Source organism: Gouania willdenowi, chromosome 19 (assembly GCF_900634775.1).
Source record: "Gouania willdenowi chromosome 19, fGouWil2.1, whole genome shotgun sequence".
Classification (NCBI taxonomy): domain Eukaryota; kingdom Metazoa; phylum Chordata; class Actinopteri; order Blenniiformes; family Gobiesocidae; genus Gouania; species Gouania willdenowi.
Window position 1 is genome coordinate 5,443,579 of NC_041062.1, and position 27,552 is coordinate 5,471,130.

Consider the following 27,552-nt stretch of genomic DNA (forward strand, 5'->3'; position numbering starts at 1 on the left):
GTGAATTTCACTCGGCCGTGACATTTAGACTTAACATTTAGATTTAACATTTAACATTTAGATTTAAAATGTACATATATACATACAGTATATATATATTTGCCATAAAATGTAATATCGGTTTACATCGGTGTTGGTTTTTTCACCTATAATAAAAAGTTTTTTATGTGTTTTAGAAAGCACATTAAACACAAATATGGGGCTTTTTTTTCCATTATTGAAGTTTACTAACGGAGTTAATTTGTATAACATTTTATTTCAAGTTTTATACATGAAGGCTGACATTACGCTGTCATTATTATGACATGACACCTGTCATTAGCATGAATAAGGTGTCATGAAGACTGTCACTAAGTGTCATTTGTTACCCTATCTCTAACTAACCCTACCTAACCCCACTAGATCCCTCCACCCAAGGCAAAAAGTGCCAACATAGCTCCAAAGGTTAAGCCTTCATGGCCTTATTTATACTAATGACAGATAATGACAGCGCAATATGTTTCCAAAAATTTTGTAATGGAAAATATTGGCAAAAATCTTCTATAGACGGGTTTCCGATAACGTCACGAACCACCCACAATACCATAGTCCGCCATCTTGTGTGTCACCTTTCAATGTAAACATCCTGACACGATACATTTTTGTCCCCAAAAGCTTTCAAAATGATGACGAAACCGGATAAAAATAGCCAAAAGCAACAAACAATCTACAGAGATAGTTTGAATGCAATTTGGAAAGCAAGGTATTTACAAAAGTTGAGTGAAATTGACAACAAAGATCCGTACGAGATCAGGAAAGGAGATTGGGTGTCCGACGTAGATACGTTCCTGGCCATTTTGTATCCAGACATTGTAAACTATCTGGTGAACAGTGTAAGTGTTTACACATTGGATGAAATGAAAGCATACAAGTCTTTGGAGGCATTTAGCGACGAGTCTTTTTTGCTGGAATATTGTTTTTTTACCTGGTCAATATGAGGTTTCATAGTAAGATGACACATTACTGTACTTTTTGATTTATCCGACAGAAGCATTGATAACTTCGGCTGTGGTTGTTGGATTGTTAAATGGTTTATATGGCTCCAATCGCAAGAATCGTAGCTTTCCGATGATGTGCAGCCTGAATGACAACATAAACACACGAGTTGTGTATTCATATGAAAATATCATAACATCTCGGGCCGACAAAAGATGCATCTATAATATATACTCTTGTCTGTGATGAAATGATCTCTACAGACTTTATAGTGTCACTTTTCTGGGTCAGGTCGGAAAGCTTTCCTGTTGACGACGGCTAGCCATTTGTTTCTTCATTCCGTTGACAGACGTTCAGTTTGTTCTCCTTGACTAGTTAATATTTTAGGAATGCCATAAAACTGTCTTGTATTTTCCCCTAGCTTCGCTCTGTTTGAGCAACCCCACACAGCGCATGTATGCGGCATGACACGCGGTTAAAATCGGTGACTTGGTTTACCTGTAAAGTTTACAGTGACACACAAGATGGCGACGCACGCAGGGGGTCATGGGTGAGAAACGGAACCCCATCTATAGTCCGAATATGTGATTTTGCTTAATTGATTCTGAAATTTTTAACTTTTGTCCACTTTTTCCCCCCCATTTCTTCTACAACCTTTAAATGATGAAACATTAATCTTTAACTACAAAAACCAACAATTCTGTGGTTTTTTTCTCCATTTGCAGCACTATGTGTTTTCCCCGCCATTACCCAATAAGAAGAAGTTGACTCTGTAGGATTTAAACGCCTCCCTCCTCCAACACACCTGTCTCTTGTGATCGCGTCAGCAGAAAAAGCCTGAGACGGAACCAGTCGGCGCCTGTGACATCTAAATCATGCAGGACAGCTGCCCTCCAGGACTGGCTTTTTGACTGAACGAAGATGACGTGTCGGCCAATCGTGCAGCCTTTGGTGTCGGAGGCTTTTTGGTGTGAAAACCAATCCAAACTTTACCTTCCTGTCCTGTTGGTGGACGTAATGGTGCAAACTGAGGCTCAGTCGCTGTGACGCATTTCGTCCTGACTTTTCTTTGTTGTGACTAATGAGGGTGAACATGCCATCTGTTACATCATCACAACCGAGAGGGTGGAAGGAAAGAGGCCAGGAGCTGAGTCATGATGCTCCCATGCTCTTGATCTGCACTTTGGAGAAATAATTTGACCGAGGGGTGGAGGTGGGTGGGGGGGGGAGGTCATGTGATGAGTAATTTGTCCTTCTTCTTCTGTAGTGGACACAGTCGTGATCCTCCAGTCTAACAAACCAATGACCCCCAACTGTGTGAGTGTGCTCTGCTGCAGACACCAAAGGCCGTTGGTTAGTGATGAAATGCCAGCGTGCTCAGTCAGCTCAGGCAGGATGAATAAATGATGGTGACATCACAGCTCAAAGGAGGGAAAAGCCGAAGCGACAGGGACTCGACATCTGATGGCGTCTTCTCCATTTTTAGGTCCAAAGCTGGAAAATCATCCTACTTCATTTTTGGGAAGTCAAAAGTAAAAAGTATTAACATGAGATCAATCAAGCTGATTTGATCTTTATCATCCCAAATCAGAACATCAAGCAAGTGCACTTGTATTTACTGAGATACCTTCAGAGTAGCGAGAAATTCTGCCATGAAACGTAAAAAAAATAACATAAAAAAACCACTAAAAACAAAACCAGCAGTTGAATTTTGGACAATAATAAGGGACAGAATCCATCTTGAAGAATGAAAACCCTCCACCCCACTCTCACCAAAATAGGTCAAATATGTAACTTTTATTAACAAAAGTAAACATTGTGACTATTATTCTTCAAAATGATTTTTCGGCTAATATTTGCCACAAAAACATAAAAAAACCACTAAAAACATCTTGTTTTTTCCACCAGTATTGAAAAGATATGAGATATGTGTGTGTTTTAAAAAGCACAGTATTAAACAATATCTGCAAAAATCTAACATCAAACTTAATATGTGATTTTGCTGAATTGTTTCAGAACATTTCAACTTTTGTTCACTTTTTTCCCATTTCTTCTTTGGCTGCCGCACCCCCCTTTGAGAAATGAAAACCCTCCACCCCACTCTCAACAAAATAGGTCAAAAATGTAACTTTTATTAAAAAAAAAAAAAAAAAGTAAAAAATGGGAACTATTCTTCCCCAAAAAAACAACATAAAAATAATATAAAATGTACAACCAAATATTTTAAAATAGTTACAATAAAGTAGGGGGACATTACAGGGAGCACGCCCCCCAGTTTGGGAACCATGGGTCACATACAGCCCAGTTTGATTTGAAATAGATTGTAACAAAAAAAAAGAAATGTGCCATTTCCTGGCCTATTATCAACACATATAAATGATTGTATATAAATTCCTTCCCAAAGTACAAAAATACATCAACAACAACAACAACAACTATCTGGAATTCAAGTTTTTGGTAGTTTCCTAATGATTAATGTTTTCTATAGTTAAATTTAGCCCAATTTTTTTTTTTACAAACCAGTGTTATTTGCTCAGTCATATGAATATCTTTAAATATTTTTAGTGTGAGGTACAGTAACTAGTTGCAGCTTCTCAGCTCTAATGGATTTAAAATTAAATCCCCACAAAGATACTGTTTGCTTCAAGTGCCGACTTTCAGCTTAATTTTCATTTATCAGGTGAATCTCGTATCAATCTCGTGTGTATGTATATTCTTTAAATATTGAATTTTAGATGAAGTACTAGATAGATATATCTATAGCTTCTCCGGTCAACAAAATCTCCTTCCTAGCAGTTGGACAGAATGAGTTTGTTCTCCCGCAGGAAAAGTCAACAAAGAAAAGAAGTTGACACAGAGAAGTTGATCACAAGGTGTGAAGTCACTGGTGTGCCTCAAAAACAGGAAAACAGATTAGAGTTTCCCCACAAACATCTGAAAGAGCCAGATAACATCATCTTCCAGACGAACAGTGAAGAACTGGAGGGAGTTTCTCAGTGCAAAGCTTATATCCTATAGCTAATCACATGTTGTTTCTGTGTAGAGTGTAGAGCGCAAAAGTATTCACTCCTCCACAGTAAATACTTTGTAAAGGACACTTTTTCGGGGAGCTAGAGATTTGGCTTCATACGTTTTCCCATTGACACTGACAAACCTTCCTGTTCGTGCTGACGAAAAGAACCCACAAAGCATGATGCTGCCACCGCCATGCTCCAGCTCTGCTTTAATCTTAATCCCTGACCCGTCTGTTGCTTGGTCTTCACAAATGTTCTCTAAAAATGGTCTAACACCTTAGAAAAATAAAGAAATCAGCTAATTGTGGTTATTTGAATCTTATAAGAGTGTCAAAAACTCTCTGGTGACACTGCTATTAAAAAGAAAATGGGAACTTTTAACAAACTAAAGCATTTTACATACGCATTTCATCAATGTCCACTTTAATTAGTGTTTCAGTCTCTAGTCATTCTGTTTAAACAACGTTTTTCTTGCATTCTTTTTGAGTGGTTTAACAGTTTATAACCCAAGTACATTAAATTAATGTATTTTTCAATGCGAGGTTGAAAGAGTTGAGGGTTAAAATGTAATGTTGGACTTCATCTTTTAATTCGTGTGGTGAACTGTGCAATACTTATCCAGGTACGTATTGCATGATAAGAAATCTGTAAAGGTTCTTAGTTCATAGGTCAAGCTTGGGTAAAAAAAACAGTTTTAAAGGAAAGAGTTTTGCTTCTCATCACTGAGATGATCAGTTCACTTACTAAGCCTAATGGTCTAAAATAAACTAGTGCAGGAGTGTCAAACTCATTTTAGTTGAGGGGCCAAATACCGAGCAGTTAGATCTTAAGTGGGCCACAGGTTTTATGCAGGAAAACCAGTAATTTCGACATTATTGTGCCATAGTCTTCACTTCTACGTATACATATAATACAAAATATATAAGAAATTGACAATATCAAAGCAATAAGTGACAGATATCAGTCCCAACAGGATCTTCACTTTAAATTTCCTAGATAATGTGACCAATTTCTGTTTAATTAAGGGAAATATTATGACACAATTTCAGGAAACTTGAAAGATTTTGAAAGAAATTTGTGTTTTGTCAACTGTTTAACATAAAAAATGACTGCAATCATTGGGAACATTGTGAGCCCCTGCAAATATTGTTGACTTTCATTTACACAATGATTCATTATATCGCTGTCATTTTTATTTTCTCCTGCGGGCCGAATTGGATGGTCCAAAGGGCCGGATTTGGCCCCTGGGCCATGAGTTTGACATTGGTGAACTAGTGTACCCAGTGAGAGAAACTTGTGTTTTGCTGCCACCTTGCGGTCAACAAGGAAAGTGTCAGTTTTCAGAATTGGTGTACAATAAATGAATAATATATAATAAATATGCATTATTTACGCATGTCCCAGCTGGGAATTACCTCATATTTTGCAGGTAGGTTACACAGTGGGAGGAGCATTCCTATTTTGACTCAAAAATGTATTACATCGTACAGAAGTTCAGTTTTTTTCCCGCTCTTAATTTGTAATGCATTGAATTTTATAGAGCTGTTAAAATGGGAGTTCAAACAAAAAGTCTGAATCATAGTAAAAATTGGAATGATTGACTGATTATAATTGAAACATTCTGATGTAATTTTTGGTCAACAGTGTGCATGTTTAATAGCCATGGCTTACTTTCAATGATCATGTAGAATCTTTAGTCCTTTTATTTTATAGCAGGCATTCTCAACCTTAGGGTCAGGATCCCATTTGGGGTCACGAGACATTGGGAGGGGGTCGCTAAAGAAAGCCTTCAAGAAACTAGGAATATTTATTTTTACCCTTCTTCTGCAACTGCACCAAACCTATTTTCATCACATTTCTTGCCATATATTGCTACATTACTCCCATTTCTGCCACTTCTCCATTAAATTTCAATGCATTTTCCACTTAAGATATTTTCAGCACTTTCCACTACTTTTCCCACCTAATGTCATATATGTTGATCCATTATTGTCTCTTTTCACAATATTTCATGCTTATTTTTTTGCTAATTTAACCACATTCAGCATTTATGGCCATTATTTGCCAGTTTGAGCTAATTGTTCCAATATTGACACTTTCAACCCCTTTTTCTGTCAGTTTTTGGCCTGTTCATGACTGTGTTCTCTCATCTTCAGTTAAAGTGGGGGTTCCCGGTCTATGGCATATTTAGTTTTGGGGTGTTGGGCTGAAAAGGTTGAGAACCACTGCTTTATAGTGTTAAAAAACCCAAACCGTTGTCCATTACCTTCCCACATTAAGTTTATTATTGGGTTTCAGTCTAACAGCTGTTATCTCTCCTCGGATCACCTTTAAAAACAGCAACTGTACAGTAGTGTGGCGGTCATTAGGTCACCAGTGCATCTTGTGCGATTTAAGTAAAACAACATGTGACTTTTGACAATCAATTTATTGGCAGTCCCAAAAGGCATGGAAGGAAGACAATCAAAAGACAAAAAAAGGACTAGAAATTAAGATTACAGTCCAGACAGTGGGATGATCAAAGGGAGGCGACGTAAAGTGGGAACAGAGGGCTTCACACACACACACACACAAACACAACGTCCCCTCCTTACAATGGAAACTAAAAAGTGAGAAATCATGAGGGGGTTTGAATCTCATCAGTAGTGTTCATTTGTAAGCGTGTCTATGTCCACATGGCTAGTCCCTCTGTTCCTCACCAGAAATTCACCAGGACCAACCCCACAGTCACACACACACAGGCTGCAAACTCTTTATCAAAAGTCTTCTCTCTGTGGTGACATGTCATTATTAGCCTTTCACGCCGGTTTGCTTTAAAATTGTTATTTTCTATTCATTCTGTACAGGTTATATATTTTTTTTGTTTTATTTACAATTTTTTTATTTCCTGATGGCTCACCTTTCAATCTACTTCAGATCAGCAAACCTGGAGCGTTTTCTTGTGTCGGATGTGGACCCATGTCGTGCGGGGGATGAACTTGGTGTTACTTGAAAACGCCCAGCCTCTGATTTAGAATCAGGTGCATGATCGTCACGTTTGCGCAGCTGCTTCATTATTAGCCCTGAACTTGTGCAAAATCAGTTTTTTCATGATTTTTTTTCACCCAATCGAGTCCCAGCGTAACAAACCCATCAGAACAGAATCGGAGCCGTTGATCCAGGTGTTTGCACCAGATTCCCACACATCTGGAAACAAACACGCACGCTTTACAGGGAAGGGAGGGAGGAAACGCCAAGGTAATGATTCAATGGCATAAAGAGACAAAAAAAAAAAAGACGGCATTGATTCAGGCTGTGTTCAGACGTCCTTCGTTCTAGTCCTTATTGTATAAAAAAAAGACTTTTGCTTTTCTCAGTGCGAGTAAATGCAGACGTGACACCGACCACGGTCCACACCAGCCAGTTGCATACGTAGTTGTTCACCTGTGTGTGTTTTATGTACAATACTCTTCCCTCGTCATGTATTTTTTGCTCCTGCTGCGCTGCGGAGGCACATGTGAGGCGGAGTAAAGCTTTATTAAATCTAAATGTCTCTTATTTTCTCACACACACACGCTCTCACACACGCATCCAACATGTTCCACCAGCTGACACAGCGAGGAGAGCTTCCGTTTTAGGGTTCAAAGAAAGATTAAGCAGTTCTTTCATTTGTTCAGTGAAGATGACGAGTGGAGGAAGAGGAGGAACGCGGCCTCGCTGCGGAGAGGAGGCCTAGCTCAGAAGTTGGCGGATCTCCTTGTGCATGTGACACAGGAAGTCCACGTACGACGCTCCTCCGCTGCTGCTCTTGTCCTCCACCAGAAAGTGTTTGAAGACCAGCTCTGCTCGGTCCTCCTGCTTCACCACCATCAGCTGCCAAAGGAGAAACACAGTGACGACATGAAAATGGACACATTCTCACATTACAAATAAAGATTTAGATTTTAATCCTCCTATTATCTTCAAATATTACCAACACATTTTACCCTTGGGGTCAATGTGACCCCAGGGATATTTGCCCCCAGAAAATGATTTTCAGAAAATTGTTGACCAGGTTTTTGTGTCAGACACTTTTTGTTCATTTGTTGAACACACAAAGAATCCCTTGATAATGAAACCATGACCTGTTGAACTGCACAATATTTTTATGGAATCAAGGTTGTCCCATGTTCACAAAATTACAAATTTTGGAAATAAATCTAAATTTAAAAAAAAATAAATAAATCTTGCAATTTCTCAAATAATTTTACTGTGAAAGAGCTGTTTCAAAACCCCATTGGTAGTAAACCTTTTTCAAAAAGACGGAGAGATAGCGGTAAGATTGCAATACACACAGAGCACAACAGACAGACAAGTTAACATAGCTAAAACAGCTTGGGGTCAAATTGAGCCCAGGGGAACACCAATGCAGTCAATATGTGTTCAGCACATTGAAAAAATATCATGACAATTTTATGCTTAATCAATTGTACCCATCAAATTAGGAAAAGTGATGAAATATGAAAATAATAGTCAACTATTATTTTGATAAACAGTTAATGGGGTGAAATTGACTTGCCTTCATGTATCGAGATCGTTGCGCTCTAAAAGAGTCGATGAGTTCTCGGAGTCTCTTTGAGAACGGGTTGTCTAGAACAGGCAGATTAGTCTGAAAAACAGAAAGAACATTCATAAATGGAAGTGAAGTTTTTAAGTTATCTGAAAACATGATTCCAGCAAGTTTATTTTGTCTTTTTTGAAATATGTTAAGGTTTCATTTATTCAGAGAACTTTTTTTTTTAGGAAATTCACTTTGATCTTTTGACATGTTTCGACTGACAGTTGGCAGGTGAAACCTGTAAATTTCCTGAATAAATGAAACCTTAACATATCTCAAGAAACATTTATATAATCAATCATTTATAAAATCATAGCTTCTGTGATATCATTAAAACAACTTAAAGCTGCAGTTTGTAAGTTTTTTTTTTTTTTTGGTTTTATAGAGTCAAAGAAAGTGATAACAGACGGAATAAATAGCTTATTAAAAATGATCTACATACCGCACCTTTAATGTTTTAAGATACTTTCTTTAATGATGTTATATCAAGCAAATTAATTTTTTTGTCCATAAATCTAACTCTTATTTTGAAGAATAAATCACTTATGTTGAATTCATATTCCTAAGAGTTTAAATCTCTCCCCACCCACCATGGCTGAGTCGATCTGACTGAAGCTGGGGGTTCCGAAGATGTTTAGCAGCAGCTCCTGTTGAACGCTGGCACCGACCCACAGGAAGAGGTGGAGCCCCGTCTCCATCAGGTAAACCCCGCCTTTTGAAAGACGCTCCTCAGAGGCCCTGACGGCCACCGGCAATGAATCGCCTTCCAATTTCATCTGGAAAAACCAAAAAACAAGATATCAGTTTGTCTTCACTGTAAACACATAAAAAGAAGGAAAAAATAAGACGAATGTTTGTTAGTGCTAAAAATAAATCAATCAAAGCTGGACTAAGCCCTAAAAACAGTTTCACACCAACTACACCTTCACCGCGCGTTTGGGGTCTCACCAGCGGCAGCAGTCGAGGGTAGAAGAAAACGTGCGTGTCCGAGACGTCCATGCAGCTGATGAGCTGCCTCAGGTATGCACGGTCGTCCAGAGAGATGTCGGCGCCCGGCAGCAGCACGTCGCTCTTCAGCACACAGTTCAGATAAACTGGGAGCAGCTTCATGCACTCAGGAAGGATGAGCTGGGAAAACAAAGAAAGATGTGAAACCAGGTTGTGGAAGAGTTTGTGTGTGGAAATAAAAAAAATGTCTGAATTTGAAGCAATTTAAAAATAAATAAATAAATAAAGAGTGCTAAAGAAAAAAATATATAAACAGGTGTGTATATTACTATGTCTCCTTTTATAGTGTAAATCGATGTATATTATAAGAAGATTAATGTATAAAAATAAAGTTGTAAAGTAAAAACCATGAATTCTTGAATTATGTATTGGTTTTTTAAACTGTGAAAAATAATAATGATTATCATCATATAATACAAAAGACATTTAAAAAAAAATACATGAAAACATAATTTGAATCAGTAATTTTTTATATTTTATTATTACTAGACATTTCAGTTAAACTAGATGTTAATAGGTGATGATGGGGGTTCTCCCAGTACCTGACCAGCAGATGATGGACTGGCACAGTTTTTCCTGTAGCAGGCCAGAATCTGAGCACACTGGTTGATCAATGTGTCTCTCACAGCCTTTGTGTGATTGTTGAGGATACCACGAAGAGCTGCGACACACAAAAATAAACCATAAACGTAACTAATCTAGCTCACCTGACGTAGACGCTGCTTCTAAAGAGAAAACTCACCATATTTGGAGAGGAAGTTGATGATCGTGTCCGTCTCACAGTTGCGGTAAAGGTCAGCCAGCTGGGAGCAGCAGTTGACCGCCATGTTGTGGACGCGGAGACGCCTCTGGCCGCTGCAGGTGGTGTACAACACAGCACACTGTGCAACAAAGAGGAACAGGACCAAAGCAGCTCTGCATTAGGACACATTCTAATTTGTAGATTGTGATGCTTTATAGATTAAAGCAATGTTTTTCAACCTTTTTTGAGCCAAGGTGCATCTTTTCTTTTTATTAATAAAAATCCCAAGGCACACCACCAACCAAAAATGTAAAAAAAAATATGAAATTTTATATATAACAATACACTGTACAGTCATTCTTATTAAAGCGTCTTAATAGGAATCAAATAAACACAAAGAAAAAAGTTTCTTTTATCTTTTGCATTTTTTCATTCGAATAAAAAGTGCAATTGGCAATCTTTATCTCATTTATAGAATATACATAGCATTACTGATAAATAATAGATTTATATAATTCTATTTTGTTCTGTATCGTTAAACGTTAAGAGTGTCAAATATTAACATGAACCATGAGAACCGAGTGGCAGTTGTGTGCCGTTCATTTATTATTTTATTTTTTTAAATCTCTGTGTAAATCAGTGTTTTTTTCTTGTGTATATTTACAAATTTTTTATGAATATCACACGTTAAGGTGGCTTTATTTGCTCTGATTTGCAGCTGAGGTCGGGAGCTGCTGTCAAGCTGTCTTTCTGTACACTTTTGGGACAGGGGAAGGGCTCACAGCAGCACAATGACATATTTGTAGACAATTTGTTTTTTCAGACCAATTAGGTGAAATTAAATAATTCCAGTGGTTGAAAAACCCTGGATTAAGACAAATAGAGACTATGTTGCTATCTGGAGTGCAAGACATTAAGGCGTCTCTCCATTAACCTGCATTAGCGCCCCCGTCTCCTCGCTGAGTTTGTCGTCGTGTTTGAACTCCACCGTGACGGCTTTGTCGCAGTCCAGACCGGCAAGCTCCACGTCGGTCGTGTTACTCATGAAGAAGGAACCGTAGAAGTCTGTCGCCCGGATTCCTGACAAACAAAGAAGCGTTTCAGTCAGTCGTCAGTCTGCTGTGTGACAGTCGGAGGCCTTGGTTTGGTTTGGTTTGAAGGAGGAGCGATCTCACCTGTGCTGGTTCGTACCCTCATTACGGCGTCGAAGCCGACGGGCTTCTGAACGTCTCGCCGTAGGTCGTTCAGGAACCGTTCCTGGTCCGATTGAGCCTGAACAACAGAAATACAGTCAATATATGCACATTATATTGTATATTTATATGCATGTACACATATATATATATATATATATATATATATATATATATATATATGACATCATCATTCAAGTTTCATTTAACTTTTGCAATGTCTTGTGTCTCAATCTACAAGGTGGCTCCTTTTCTTTGACCAATTACTTTAAAATATTTATTATTACTTTTTCTGGTTTATGGTTGAATTTAACCTGCTTGTTTGCAAATGTTTGGTCATTTCTTTGGTAATTATTTCATGTGTAAAATGGGGTGGGGGAGGGGACTAGATTTGGTCTGCTGGAGGCAGGTAGAGCTGCGTTTGTCTTTGTTTTTATAGTTTTATTTTGTTTTGCTTTTGTTTCATGAAGAAGTTATCTTTTGTGATTTTGTTTGTCTGTCTGGGTGATACAATAAAACAAATAATAAAATAAAATAAATTAAAGTATAACAGTGAACTAAAGTCATGCAACAGGAAGATGTAGCAGAAAACTGTGATATCTGAGCGATGTTGCTCTCAATACTGCCTCCTCTACAGATTTAAAAAACCTGAAGGCATTTATACATTAAAATAAAAGCAGCAGTGGTGCTATTTTTAGAATTTTTTTTTTCTTTTTTTAAAGCAGGTTGTAGAAGGTTTAAGTCCTTAGAATTTAGAACTACTTTTGTCAAATTATAATAAACAGACATCTGTGTATTTTGAAATGAGCCGAGCTGTGACATAGCGGGCAGACTGAACTTTGTTCACCTGGAAGTATGTGTATTTGTAAACGGAGCCTCCTGTGGACACTGGAACCACTCCTAACGTAGCAATATCCACATACTGGTTAGGGAAGAGGAAAAGGTCCACGCAGCAGCCCTGGGCCACACACTCCTTGGCTAAAGTGTTGTAGAAGCTCACTTGTGGCTGAAACAGAGACTTCCATTGACAGGAATGAAGACAGTGTGAGTCTAGAAAGACTAAAAAACCCTGAAACCATTTTTAAAAGGTATGTTACCTTCTCTTTGTCCGTTCCCACCAGCTTTTTGTCTTCTCTGTTTTTTAGTTTTCCAGGAGCTTCAGCGATGGGCAGAGACGTGTGAAAGACAAACAGCTTTCCTGCACAATCAGCGGCCTGAAAACGGAGGAAAACACAGGAACAAGTTCAGATCAAACATTGTGACATGTTAAGAGACGCTAACGGCTATCTCTGCTATAATACTCAGAGGTGTCCCATTAAACACAAGCGTTATTAATGGGTTGTAGCAGGATTTCAATCATCAACCTCTAGTTTATTGGCAACATAGAAAGGTGAGCCATTTAGTTAATAACTAAAAACCACCAGAATATGTTAAAGTCTCATTTAATGAGACATTTTTTCAGGAAATTTACTTTGATCTCCTGATATGTTTTGAAAATACAACTGTCAACCTTTCTCAGAGGCATCTGCTGATCGCTTTGATGTGTCCTTATGAGTTCTTTCTGGGCTTGGCCAACTTGACAGTTTTATCAGGTGCCAGGTGTGGGAGAGTGAAAATGTTCCCTTATCCCCGTTGATATTGAAGCTCCGCCTCCTGATCTCGAAGGCTTCATTGATCCAGCGTTTTTGTGTTTGTTTCCTTCGGTCCCTGTTATTTTTGTGTTTTCCCAATAATACAAATAAATAACAGAGATGAGGAAATATTCTCACTCTCCCCACAGCTGGCAATTTCTACTCCCCGTGGCCAACCTGACAGTTCTGTCATGTGTCAGTTCCTCATGACACATGAGGAAAAAAAATGGACCCATGAGGGAAAAAAATGTCAGATCAAAGTAAATTTTCACATACAATTTACAGTACAGTGAGAAAAGTGGCAATGAGGCTGATGTCAAATTACATTCATGTTGATCGGTTTAGAGGTAATTGAGAATAAAAATGTCAAGCAGATTTATATTGATAATTTCATTTTGTCTTTTTTTTTAAATATGTTATGGTTTCATTTATTCAGACAACATTTTTCAGGAAATTTCTAAACGATCAAAGTAAATTTCTAAAAGATCAAAGAAAATTTCTAAAAGATCAAAGTTAATGTCAAAGCACATTTACAGAAAAAAAATTGTCTGAATAAATGAAACCTTAACATATTTCAAAAAAGAAGACAAAATGAACTTGCTGGAATTAAAAACCACCACTTTTCCATGTTTACCTTCAGAGCCTCCAGTCCTGCCTGAATGACGGGTCCAAACACAGTCTCTGTTTCTCTGGTGTCTGCAAACATCTCGGGGATCTGGTCCAACAAACTTAACACACAACAAAACGACAAATAAATACATCTAATTTCACACTTAGGTGTCGTTGCAAACGTTAAAATCAGCTGCACACCTCTCGATCACCAGCCGACTTTCTGCAACGTTGACGAGAAAGCCGTCGAGCAGGGGCACGAACATGTCGGCCACGTCCGACACCACCAACATCTGCGGCTGAGCCAGACTCGCCTTGACGTTGTAGAAATGCAAAACTTTGTTGTAGGTGACAAAGCCGACCCTCACCACAGAATCGGCCTCTGGGTTTTCTCTGAAAAGACGAAGGCCAACACTTTTACATAAAATCATTTAAATCCTTCATTCTGATACATTATGAGTGACGACTTTTGGAATTTACATTGGTCTTCTTCCCTCCTCCATCGATCATGCATTTGCATACCTGGGCAGGTTGTCCAGCAGAATCTTGAGTTCCTGACAGACTATGCTGACCAAGCCGCTCTTCACTGCGTTATAGGACACATCAATGAGGAAGATGAAGGCTGGGGGCTGAGGAAGCTTGTTGTTCTGTTAGACACAAAGGGAGAAAAATAGGAGTGAAGTACAGTAATCTAGAGGGGAATATTAATCCTGATTTCTATTGGTTGGCTGTAAAGTGAATAAAAACTTTAAAAGCCTACAGCTGTAGATTTGTCTTCAACAGTTGTTAGTTTAAACTAAGAACTGACAGCGGACAAACACAAACATGCAAACTTGTCTAATAACTCACCAAATAACGGCCTTTTAGTTTTTTTTTAAATCATTCCTTCAGTTCATCCTCCTCATCTTTACACATATTCCTCATTGGTTGGTTTGAGGGTAAAAAAAATCTAAAGTAAAGATTTGTCATAACTTATTCTTACTGTTAAAATTCTACAATTTAAAACACCTCTAAAAAATTTGTAATAAATTCTATGATAACAAACATTTTCCTTAGTCTTATAAAAATGATCTTCTATCCTGTCATAAGACATGACCAGAGCATTATAGCGGACTACATCATTCTCCGATTTGCCAAAAGATTGCCTGTTTTCGCCTTAATTTCATGGGGTGACATGTGCAAACAACAAGGAAAATCTTTTCAATTTCAGGTGACTTTATTAGTACCCAATGGTGGATTGGTTTTGCAGTGAAAAACAGAGGATGACATCTGCATTGACATTAAAAAAATGTTGTTCAGTCTGCAGAATAAAATTCTGGAAAAGTCTGCCAATGGAAATGAAAGAGTGTAAAAATATTAACATTTTAAAAGAACATATCTTTATGTTGTATGACAATTTTGAAAGTTATGTTTTTTTGTGTATTATAATCAAAATCACATAAAGATGCAAAAATTAATTTATTACCAGCAGCAGTGGAATGGTTAAAAACCGGGTGCAGAAATGTTGATTATTTGTTTATTGTAATATAGGAAAAGGGGTGGGACTATTACATTTATATTTCCATCTACTCCCTTTCAAACACAAATAGTATGTGTATGTAGTAACATATGTAAATATTGTTTTTTTCTGGAGGGAAGCCATCTGCATCAAATTATTATTTATAATATTGTTTCTTGTATTATTGCATTTGCAATTTGTTCAAAATAAAATAAACTAAAAAAAACATTACACCAGACTGACATAAATGTGTGTCTGCTTTTAGCACAAATATCTACCGCATAATTTAAAATTGGCCATTTCTGCTTTAAAGTTTTCCGTTGTAAAATTTAGGGGCTCGAATCTGTTTGATTAAACGTAAGTATTATCATCATTAATATATTTGTATCTCACCTTGCAGTAGTCGACGGTGGCGAGGAACTCGTAGCTGCCTAGCGAAAGCTCCGGCCGCTCATAGCAGTCCACTCGTTTCCCAGTGTGGTCCAGATGCTGGAAGTAATGTGGAGGCACTGCATGTGAAAAAGGTAGAGGGAGTCAGCACGACCCGTGTAACCACGGTAACCTGTCACTCACACGTTAAAGCTCACCCTCTGTGACGCAGCTGCAGAAAGCACACTGGAAGCGACGTCCTCCTTCTATGAACTGCATGTACGGACACATGTACGCCTTGCAGCGATTGCAGCGGATTGGTCCGCTCTCGCCGTGGTCCACCAGATACGGAGGAGCCTGAGATTAGACACAATGTAAAGAGAAATTATGTAAATGGAGCTTTCCATGGTGATAGAGGAACTATATGATAAATGTATGAATTCTTTTAAGTGGAGGAGAAATAATATTTGGTTTTGAAGGGTGTGCCTCTGTGTGAACCCTGTTGTACAAAGAGCCATTAAAGCAGTGTTTTTCAACCTTGGGGTCACCTGAAATGTCTAGGAATAATAAAATCAATAAAATATTGATTAAAATTAAATTTTTAACATTTTTAGAATGTTTATTTTTATTATTTTGCACAGTTTAAAAAAAACATTACATAAGAAAATTGTTTACATAATAATTATTTTTCACTGTCTTCTATACTTTCACTTTCTCAAATAAAATGCAGTATAAAAATAGCCACTGCGTGCACTAATCATGGCTACTCTGTATTTGTAACAGTACAATAAACGTGATGAAAAAATTTTTTTTAGACAAAGAGTCTCTGGGGTCGCCATGTAGAAAGAGGTCAAATAACCAACAAAAGGATGCAGTTTAGCCATTTCTGGTCCGTTTATGAATCTCATGACTTATAAACTCCTGCTGCCGTTCCCACGGATAAGTGGATTCTAATTACTCATGACTAAGGCCTGAAACAAGGTCAGGAAGCCACGCCCACCTCTGAGATTGGAGGCAGATAATCCTACCAGCATCACAGATGTGCAGTGGGAGAAAAAATATAATAAAATCAGACGTTTCCTGAATGCTAAGCTTTTATGTAACGTTGTGGCTCTGAGTGAAAAGCGACTGTTCCAGCAAACGGTCTGGACAGTGATAGGAAAAAGGAGACAAGTTAACACTGCAATAATAACACCAAAGCTGTTGAATGCACAAATGCATTAAATTAATGCCTTAAATCACAAATGTCAAACTCAAGGTCAGGGAGCCAAATCTGGCCCTTTAGAGCATCCATTCCGCCCCGCAGGAGAAAAAAAAACATGAATTATTGTGTAAATTATCAAATAATCCAGATGTAGATATCTTAAATTCACCAATTTAATGAAACTCTACCATTCATGTGTTTATAGCACATGAATGCAGTCATTTTTAATTTCAAATTGTGGAAAGAACTTTCAATTCTACAAAATTCCTCTAAATTACACAAAAATTGGTTACAAAAATCAATTCTTTTTTAATAGAAGAGCCGGCAAAATTGTTCTTTTCCCCACCTAAAATCTACGGCCCAATTGAGATCAAACTGGTCCATATTTGGCGCCTGAAATAAAATGAGTTTGACACCCCTGCCTTAAATGGTGAATTCCTTATTCTGTCTGTACGTAATTGACCTTTTTTATACTTTAAAGGAGGTGTTAACATCAGTTAAACCCTGTAAGAGCTTTAAAAGTGCATTTTGCATGTAAGCAGCAGGTGTTTTCCGTACCTCGTCAGGGGGGAGAGTGGCGAGGGGCTTGATGACGGCTGCCAGAGGCACCTGAGACTGCTTAGCCATGTCAGACGTGCATGGCATGTTGTAGGCAGTACAGCGGACAAACCTGGGACTAGCATTACCTGAAACACAACCACAAATAATGAGTTCAAATACAAAACACAACATTATTGACATTGTAAGCATCAGTAATGAGACAACACTTTATTGTTATTAATCCTTAAGAAAGGCAGAAAAATAACTGCTAATAGTTGCATCTATGCGTTCATGTAATAAAGTGTGGTTTACAAATAGAACTGACCTTGATCTTTGACCTGGAAGCTGGTGGTGACCAGTGGCGGAGCCTGGCCTCGAACGCCAGTAGTAAATGGCTCATTGACCTTTGCCTTGTCATCTTCTATAACCTGGATCTAAACAAGTTAAAAGGAAAAACGACCCCATCATATACCACGTGAATACAAACGACATGCTGCGCCCGGGTCTGAGAAAGGCTAAAAGATTAAATAATTAACGGCCATGCAGGAGAGGACGTAGACAGGACTGCAACAGAAAATACTGTTTCTGCATCTAAACATTAACCTCAACCAAGTTTGAATCTACGATGCAGGCTCATCTCATGCTGAGGCTGATCACCTATTGAAAGATGGAACACTTCAGAAATACGAACGCATGCCAGAAAGGTTGAAAAGGGGGGAAGCGGACATGCAGAATGAGAGAAATGAAACAAAGGGGCAGTGGCGGACAAAATATTAATTCAATATTTAGAGAAAAATAAATAAATCACATAAACTACCATACTAAAAATTATTTTTAAAAAATAGGTAAAAGGTACAAAAATTGAGAAAATACAGTAGTATTTAAATTCACTGGTGTAGCTCCTTGTGAGAGCTTTTAAGATAAATAAATACACATTCTGTATTAATGATAAGAAAATGAAAACAAAAATTAAATGGATTTTTCAGACCCCTTTTAGGCAATGGCTTAAAGTCTGAAGAAAAAAATAAATAAATCAACAAAACTCTTTTTATTCTGGTTTTGCTAATTTGATACTTCAAGACATTTATTTAAATTAAAAACAGGACTAAATAGGTCAGTTTGAGAGCTAAAAAAAAAAATGTGTATTAAAATACTTTTTTCCTTAATATTAGTTCAGTCTTTGCTTATGATTGCTAAAAACAACAATATTGTGCAGTTTATAACTAGCTGTTGTAGCCCCTTGCTTATTTATAGCAAAAAATCTGAAAAAATAAAAAAGGGTTCCTGAAAATATTTATTATGATCTTTAACTTTGTTGCGTTTATTTTTACATCTGATACTTATAAAAGATCTAGATAAGCTTAAAAACACATTAACTCCAAAACTGTGCGTAAATCCTATCTTTTAATGAGCTGGAGTAACTTCTACACAATCACACTATAGCAGACAGAGGCCGGGTGGGGTGGGGGACATGGGGAGGGTAGTGAGCAGGCAGTGAGGACAGGCACACTGGAAACTTACTGGGCTGGGGATAGCATCTGGATCTATTCTATGTCTTGATTTCTGCACAGCCGGCATGTCAGACGATTGCTTTACATTCAAAAGTTTGTCCAGCAAAATGTGCAAGAACAGGACAAAGTAATTGATTAAAGAGTGAAAGGATTTTTTTTTTAAAAAAAGAAAAGAGGAAAGTGTGAGTAGCGAAAACTGCGTAGCTTCTCCCAAATGCTTTTCAATGGCACTGTGCATAGATTAGTATTTTTAAACTTTGTGAGATTCAAGTGCATGTTAGTCCTCTCCACATGCACTTCAGCTGCAGAGTAGCTTCACAAATATAATCACAAGTCTGTTATAGAGTTATTGACATTAACTCTAGCCTGAATCTGTGCTTTAAAAGAATAGTCCTAAAGTGTAAAACAAAATTGTGACAATATAAAGAGATACACTATAGGGTCGGGGTCAATTATAACTCTAACAGCGTAACTGATAATTACAATTATGACGTAATTATAATTCAAATAAAATATGTTGCTCTCATAATTGTAATTATATTATAATTCAGTTTAGATAATTGACTGTAATTGTAATTACCATGAAAATTCTATAAAAATTGTCAATTATAATTAACACTAAACCGGGGAACCATGTTATACTTCTACACATATGTAGTAAAAAATTATTAAAATATATTTTATATCAAGCTTTTTCATATTTTACCATTTCAAATAATATATAAATCGAAGGGTATACTGACAGAAGAAAAGCTCAGACTCCCACATCAAAATATTAAAACCTTTTTCATTGATTAGGAAGCCTAATGAAGTAACTGATAGATAGGAAAGAAATTACATGATAGACATTTGTTTGTAATGTATTTTACAGCTGATTTAGGACATGTTATCATAAGAGATGCTAACAGAAACTTAACACAAAAGAAAGATTAACTTTTATTAGATTATTTATTTCAGGCTCAGGAATTGTGACCAACTGTAACTTCTGAGGATAAAAACATAATAGTAATTTCAATTGTAAAAAAAAAAATGCTGGTCACTGTAACCGTAATTGAATTGTAATTGAACGTGGGTATTTGAAAACATAACCCTGACACTGGCATCAATTAGTTCAGCATCTACAAGTTTAAAGATGTATAACTATGGTAGAGATCAATAGCCAGTTTCTAAAAATACAGTTATTAATATAATATTACTGGAGCAGATCCCTGAATGGAGTTCTTGGTGCTCACCGGACTGGGAATGGCATCAGGGTCGAGTCGTTTCTGTGCAGGCGCTGCTGGTGCAGGAGCCCCATAGTTGGGCTGTCCAGGATATGGACCAGCATAACCAGGCTGAGGGCCTCTAACTTGCCCGAACGCACCTGGAGAAAGAAGAGGAGGAACATTGCTGAGCAAGAACAGGGACTAATTATCAGATCTGCCTCACAGGTGTGTCCTCACCGTTCTGCTGAGCAGGATATCCTGCTGACATCCCGGGCTGAAGTGGAGGCTGCTGTTGGCCCTGTGGCCCTGGAGGCAGGTGGTTGCTTTGAGCCATCGAGGTGGGAGGCATCTGAGCTCTGGGAGGGGGGGGGCCTGAGTGGTATGGAGACGGATGAGAAGGAAGGGGCCGCTGATGGGGACTTATGGAACCTGGATATTGAGAAGAAGGAGCTGAGCTGGGAGGAGGACCAGGGGGAGGGAAAGAACCAGCCAGAGAGGAAGGGGGTGGAGCTCGAGGGGGGAAAGAAACCTGGGCTCCAGGAGGGGGGCCTGAGGTGAAGGCAGCTTGACTGTCAGGTGGAGGGGGTGCTGAGGAGTACGCAGGCTGAGGAGGTGGGAAAGGCTGCTGCGGCTGGGACACTAATGGAGGCGGAGCTTGACTGGGTGGAGGCATCGGGCTTGAATAGGAGGAGGGCGGTAAGGGCTGCTGACAGGAGGTGGGAGGGGCAGATGTGAACTGCTGCTGAGAGGTGGTGGGGGGCAGAGAGGGGTTAAATGCCTGAGGAGGAGGGCCTCCATAATACTGCTGCTGAGACGCTGGAGGAACACTGGGAGGAGCCATCTGCACCGAGCCTGAAGACACAGCAGGAGGAGGGGCTTGGGTGTAGGAAGGTGGAGGTGCAGCCGAGTAGGCGGAGCTAACGGGAGGCTGGGAGCTGTAAGGTGGAGCTGAACACAGAAGCAGACGGTGGATTAAAGTCTCCAGCAGAATGAATAAACTCAGCATTTGCAATCCTGACTCACCATATCCAGGCCCTGCAGCCGTGGGCGGTCCAGAGTTGATCTGCATCCCTGTCATCTGGTTGGTGACCTGCTGCATGGTGGAGGGATGCCCGTAGTGTTGGGGGTAGGAGGGCTGATGCCCTGGGAGAGTCGCAGCTCCAGAGTTGTACGGCTGTGACGCAGCAGGCCTGAAAACAGACGAGTGAAAATAGCTGACGAGAAGAGTTTAAAAAGAAAATGATTGAGTCTCCTTCATTCAGCAAATCAAACTGTGCAATATAATAAATACATATATAATATAATAAATATCAACTAAGTAATTATGATGTAATTAACTATATACATCATAATAAAATGTTACTATTTCATCATATGGTAAAGCTAATCATGAAAGATACAGCAAATGTTCAGCTTTTCTTCTGTGCAGTTTGAGATCCACAGGGAAACTCACTATTGGTAAAGGTGAAAGTAATGGATTACTCCCGCAATGGTAATTGAGTTTCTTTTATGGATACTCAATATGTAAATTTACTAGTACGTAAGTATATTTTAAAAGAAGTAAATTAATCCACTACATTTCTACACAAAACCGTTACTGAGTATATTATTATTTTTTGAGACGATTTTTTCATTTCCGTTTCACAGTCTCACATTAATCATAAATTAAATCCAAATGTTCTTAGTCGAGCCATTTCTGATCAACATTCAGCCACTCAGGTTGGGGTTTCTACCCATTATGGCAGTATTTTAGAGTTCATAAATTTAGCTACAATAAGAACTTATTTTGAATTGAATTCATTGGTGTTATTTTATTTTTTTTTAATAATTGTACATTTTGAGAAGACTTTTATTTTATACAGATGCCTTTGTGGAAAATTAATTAAGTTCTAACTGCGCAAGATTTTGTCTTTTCTTTTCTAAGTTTATACATGAAATGTTTACTGTGCGCAAAGGAACCGCGTCAAGATTTATGACCAAAAATAAATGTGGTGTCAAAAGAACTAGTAACTTTTACTTTGAGTACTATTTAAGTGAGCTACTTTTTACTTGTACTTGAGTCTTTTATGTATGAATTACTTGTAATTGTACTTGAGTAAAATTTCAATCAAGTAACAGTATTTCTACTTGAGTAGAATATATCAGTACTCTTTACTCCTCGGACTATTGGTTAGATAAAGTGTCAATCAAAGGAAACAGTCGTGGATTGGCTTTCAATTTAAGTCACGTGTTTTTCTGCAGCTAATAGTCACTACTATCATCAAGTTAGAATTACCAATCCATTAAAGTTTAATGGAAGTTTAAATACTGCATTTAAGCTCACAAGCCTCAGTAGGGAACTCTAACATCTCAGCATCATCAGCTCACATGGCTTCACTGTTTTTGATGTTCATACCTGGGGGGTTCCTGCGTCATGGGTGGGGGTCCATTCTGCATGTCCCCCTGACTCTGGTTGTACTGGTTGTACGGCTGACCCGTAGCAACAGGAGGGGGTGCAGAGGAGGGGGGACCTCGGGCAGGACCTGAAACGAAGGTGGAAAAGGTGGTGATCACACACAAAAAAAAAACAAAAATCTGTCTTTGAACTCAGGTCCTCAAAGTGAAACCAAACTAATGTAGCAAGTTAAGTCCCAGTTGTTGTTGTTGTTTTTTAGGTACTTTGAGTACATTGCCAGGTTTTGCCCCAAGGACACGGAGCATGACCTAGATTTGGAAATCGGGACAGTAAATATTTTGCGTCGGTGACATTGGTTAAGAATTCAGTTCAAAACTAGAAAGAACATTTTAGAGTTTAATAAGGACAGGACAAACTTTTCTGTTTAAACTTTGTAACCCTAAATATTTGCAAAATGGTTTAATTGTTACTTTAAAACCAACACAGGCATCACAGAACATTGCAGTGATTGATAAGCCATGAATGCAGAGATTGAAGAGTGAAAATATCATTCATATTAGGAAGCATGGGTTACATTTTTAGTATAAGCAAAAGCAGCGTTTCAGAAGAAAAACAGGAGATTAGTAACTTTATAACTGCACTGCTTAGTAACCTGCGACGCCTGCAGGCTCAGACGCACTCAGGGAATCACAGGACACAAAGTGTGTAAAGTGAGCGAGACAGAGACGTAGCAGTTACCTAAGTCAAGGGGAGAGGAGGGGTCAGAGACTGGGTTTGGTGCCACAGCCTTAGAGGGAAAGCTTGTAAAAGGTGAATAACCTGAAATACAAGAAAAGAAGAAGAAGATATTCCAAATACAAGGAGATGGAGGAGATGCACAAAAGCTAAATGAGGAATGGAGCTGTAGTTTAGTTAGCACAGGCAGGCGCTCAGGAGGAAGGTAGGACACGCCAAGGTTGCGGCTCATAGATGCTAATGGAGGTAAAAGTCTCACTCTCACACACACTCGTTCCTACCTTGCTGTGGAGCCCCGTGCTGATAGGCTGGAGCAGGGCCGTGGTAGGGCATGTATGAGGTTGGGTATCCACCATCCAGTGGGGCGTAACCAGGCTGGACGTAGCCTGGCTGTGGTTGGCCATACGGGGCGGCCAATGGAGTGTGCTGGTTTACATTCATCTTCAGTTCATCCCTAAATCTGGGTCAACACAAACATTTGTTGTTAGGGCTGGGCGATATGGACCAAAACTCATATCTCAATATTTTTTTCTCAAAATAGTGATTGATATTATTCTTCATCATTGTTTTTCAAATGAAGTCTGACCAGAAAAACAATTCTGGGTTAAATTTGATGATCAAAATGTCACACAGACACATTTACCAACAAACAGCTGCACAATATGTGCCACTTCAGTCTTTTTCTCCTCTCAAGGACAGTACGTGTGAGTGAATTCTTTAGTGTAGCTTGTTTAGGGGAAGGTCTGCGTTAGGATGCACTCAGCAATGCACCAAACTGTGCCTTTTGTGCTGTTCTGAGAAGTAATGAAAGCATGAACTCCTAAAACAAGTATTTATATTAAAAAAAAAAATACATACATATATAGTACATTTTTTACATATTGAGCCACACCCTGAGTGAGTGTCTCTTCATAGACAACACATGTTCACCGCATCTTGTTAGAAAATGACCCAATAAAATACTTCTAAGTTCCTACTACTAATGATGTCACAAATGCTCAGCCAGAGACGGCTCTACTCTGTGTGCAAGTCAAGAATGTAATGAAAGCTAAGTTCATGCAAAAATAATAATATATTGTTAACCATAGAGCCTCCTCCACAATAGTATGACTTTCACATTACTTCATCCAATGACGTGTTCCTGCATGGTTGCGTTAAGTCAACAATGAGTCTGAAAGCTGCTAAAAAAGCAGGCGTGACATCATCAAAGTGGTCTCCTGAATATCCTAAAAGTTACATCAGTCCACCTGTGCAGCACCCTCAGTTACACTGCATTACTTTATTAAACCTTACACTCTTTAGTGTTTTTCTCGGTTTTGTTGTCAACCAATCACAGTGCGGTGATCATGCGACCAGCTCATCAGCCAACTGTTTTTTACCTGCCCAAACAAAAGTGACGCAATAGGACTATCAACCATGAGCAAAGAGTGCATTGTGTGTGAATCACGTTTAACACTGCGTTAAAGAAAAATGTCAACAGGTTTTGGACCAAGAGTCATAGAGAGGCATTTAAAAAAACCAGATGAATGTCACGAAAGCCACTAATGATCCAGAAAAGGTACACTTGTGCAAACTGTATTTCCAGAAAAAAAATTAAAATTAAAGAAATGATATATAAAGAAGTTACTCAAATTGCAAAAAAAGGCCAAATGTAAATGTAAACCCACTAGGTCTGGGCGATATGGACCAAAGCTCATATCTGGATATTTTTTCTCAAAACGGTGATACGATACAAATCTCGTTATTTTTATTTATTTATTTTTTATTTTAATTGCCATAAAGACAATTTGGGTTAAATTTGCTGAAGCAAAATGCAACACAAGCCCATTTATTAATAACAGCTGCACAATATGTGCCACTTGCGGCCCTTTTCCCTACAAGGGACAGCATGCGTGAGTGAGTTCTGTAGTGTGGCCCGATATATCTCGATATAATTTCCCACCCAACCTTCCAATGTTATGTTGTAATTATTACTGGCGGCAGGTTGATAATGCAAAACACAAAGCACAGAGATACAGATATAACGAAGTGTCTGTTGATACAAAAACGTATCAATAGCCCCCGTAACTATGGGTACATTTTCCAGACCTCTTCTACATAAGCGTAATGTGCTTGTATTTTCTAAGGCGCTGCATTCAAGGATTCTTCTTTCTGCTGTCGTTGGTTTGATTCCTGCTTTTCATTTTAACATATTTAACACGGCAAATTCCACCTTTAAAAATAGATATACAATAAATAAAAATAAACATTATAGGGTATTTCCTGGGTTATGGATAGGGCTAAAATAAAAGGATTAGCTAAAATAAAACTGACAGAACTTTAAAATACGTGGTGCACCCATCACTTCACCTAAACTGGCCAATGAGGGGGCTGCATATGAATAGAATGGCAGTCTATTGTCTATCGTTTCCTTATCAATAGCCAAGGCTCAGATATAATCTCCACGCAGCAAAAAAAAAAAAAAAGTTCTTATATTACAACCCAACTGATTAATCGGCTGATCTATTGACATATATTGATTAATGATCGTTACATCGGCTCGATTAATCAGCCGCAACGAATAATACTCTAAAACACATAAGACAACCACAACAACAAAAAAGCTGACAACACCTCATTTAAAAGGTAACTTCATTGTGCAACTTTATAGTGAAGTTTATGGGCACTGTTGCAGTATCCCATGTCAGCCCTAACCTCGCTGTTATTAATTCACCTGTACTTTCTAGGGCCTGATATGACAGAGTGATGAGTATCACCTAACAGACAAACACGGGCTAAACGAGCACGGCCTGTGAATAATTCAGCAGCTGCAGGTGAAGCGACGAGAAACACAATCGCTGGAGCCGCACTGTAGTGCACCGTGTCGGGCCTAGCCAGTGACCCACACCGGCTAAACAGACCGACAAATACCGCGACACGAAGCGGAGACAAACTAGAGCAAACCGGAGAAAGCATAGGACGGAACCGTAACCGTGTCATAGAGAGGACGAACACACCCCAGTGTGTAGGAGTGAAGTGTGACAGCAGCAATGCCGAAGAAAGCCAGTGCCGCATAACAACTAGCCCATTCGCTAGTGGTGTTACAGATCACTTGGTAACCTTGTTAACTGGTGAACGAGATTTAAAAGCCGTAATGTTTTGTTTGAAGGCGGCAAAAACATAAAAAATGCACCCAAAATGAGTTGTCAAGTCTTATTTAAAGTTACACAAGAAGACATGACCATAATATTTGGTTACACAAAGCTTTTAAAGTATAAAAAAAAAAAAAAAAATCAAAACTGAGTGAATATAAATAATTGTGAATGATCATTACTCCAAGTCTGTTGAGTTTTAACATCGTATTTTATACTTTAAAAAAATGTATGCACTTTTAAACAAGATAAATATTTTTTATGTTGATTATTTATTTTAGTCAAAACCTTAAACCCAACAGGTGAAAAAAAACTAGCAAAACTTCTAACTGCGAAAATCTGACCATTCTTCTGAACATGTCACTTTTCGACATATAGAAATAAATGAAATTACAAATTAGATTTTCTTGACTTAAATTCACGCTAAACTAAGCTCTGCACAGCGGAAGTTGGTCATTGACTTTTACGGATAGCTAATATATCCGGAACACCCGTTAGCATGAACAAAAATAACATAACAGCCAACATTTTTAACCGCAGCATGATTACCTAATAACATCCCATACTCTTATAGGCTCTAATCAGATATTCGAGGCTGCGATTGTGTATCTCTAATAACTTCCAGTTGTGTTGAATGCTAAAGTTAGCGGCTAAGCAGCTAATACTTGGATGAGAGCAGCAGAGCCGTCAGCTGTGAGCTAAAGCTGCTAGCTCTGTCTTTACCTTACCATCAGTTCTTATAAGCAAATCAAGCCTAAAATGTCCAAAAACCGAGTTAAACCAGCGACAATAATGTTAGAGACAAAGCCGTCTGTGGTGGTGGACACCTACCCCGGATAGGAGAGAAGAGTGAGGGTATCCGCTGTTCGCGTAGACGAACCGAGAGGCCGATGCTTGACTAATCCTTCCGTTTCACAAACGGACATCCACCGGAACTGCTGAGTGCTATGCCACGTCTACATCCGGCCTGTGCCGGCACACTTCCGGCTCTCAATTAAAAGGAGAAAATATAATAGAGAAAAAAAAGAAGAAAAAAAACCATTAGAGACTAAAATTAAAATATTCTCTGATGAGTGCCACCCGCCAATAAACCACATAAGAAGAAGAAAAATTAAAATATAGACAGAAAAAACAAGATAAGCCTCTACTTTATTTGTCTTGTAAGAAATCCAATTCAATTTGACAAATAAGCTATCAAAAATGTTCAGAAAGATGC

General features: G+C 38.5%; 1 protein-coding gene across 4 annotated transcripts; it reads right to left on the minus strand.

Moving 5' to 3' along the window:
• Positions 1-6,398: 6,398 nt before the first annotated feature.
• Positions 6,399-27,284, minus strand: sec24c (SEC24 homolog C, COPII coat complex component). Of its 4 annotated transcripts, XM_028476234.1 has the most exons (25): positions 27,168-27,284; positions 23,487-23,665; positions 23,209-23,289; positions 22,471-22,597; positions 21,099-21,265; positions 20,313-21,023; positions 20,103-20,233; positions 18,881-18,949; positions 17,685-17,793; positions 17,378-17,505; positions 15,834-15,972; positions 15,640-15,755; positions 14,271-14,395; positions 13,950-14,141; positions 13,774-13,867; positions 12,606-12,722; positions 12,356-12,526; positions 11,491-11,587; positions 11,250-11,395; positions 10,316-10,454; positions 10,116-10,234; positions 9,514-9,693; positions 9,156-9,341; positions 8,527-8,616; positions 6,399-7,841 (listed from the first exon to the last, which is right to left on the minus strand). In XM_028476234.1, the coding sequence occupies exons 1-25, from the start codon at positions 27,260-27,262 to the stop codon at positions 7,701-7,703; spliced, it is 3,849 nt and encodes a 1,282-aa protein (XP_028332035.1). In that variant the 5' UTR covers positions 27,263-27,284; the 3' UTR covers positions 6,399-7,700. The 4 variants fall into 4 exon arrangements, with proteins under 4 accessions (XP_028332035.1, XP_028332036.1, XP_028332038.1 ...); XM_028476235.1 differs by lacking the exon at positions 18,881-18,949; XM_028476236.1 differs by lacking the exon at positions 23,209-23,289 and having other exon boundaries at positions 7,701-7,841.
• Positions 27,285-27,552: the final 268 nt, after the last annotated feature.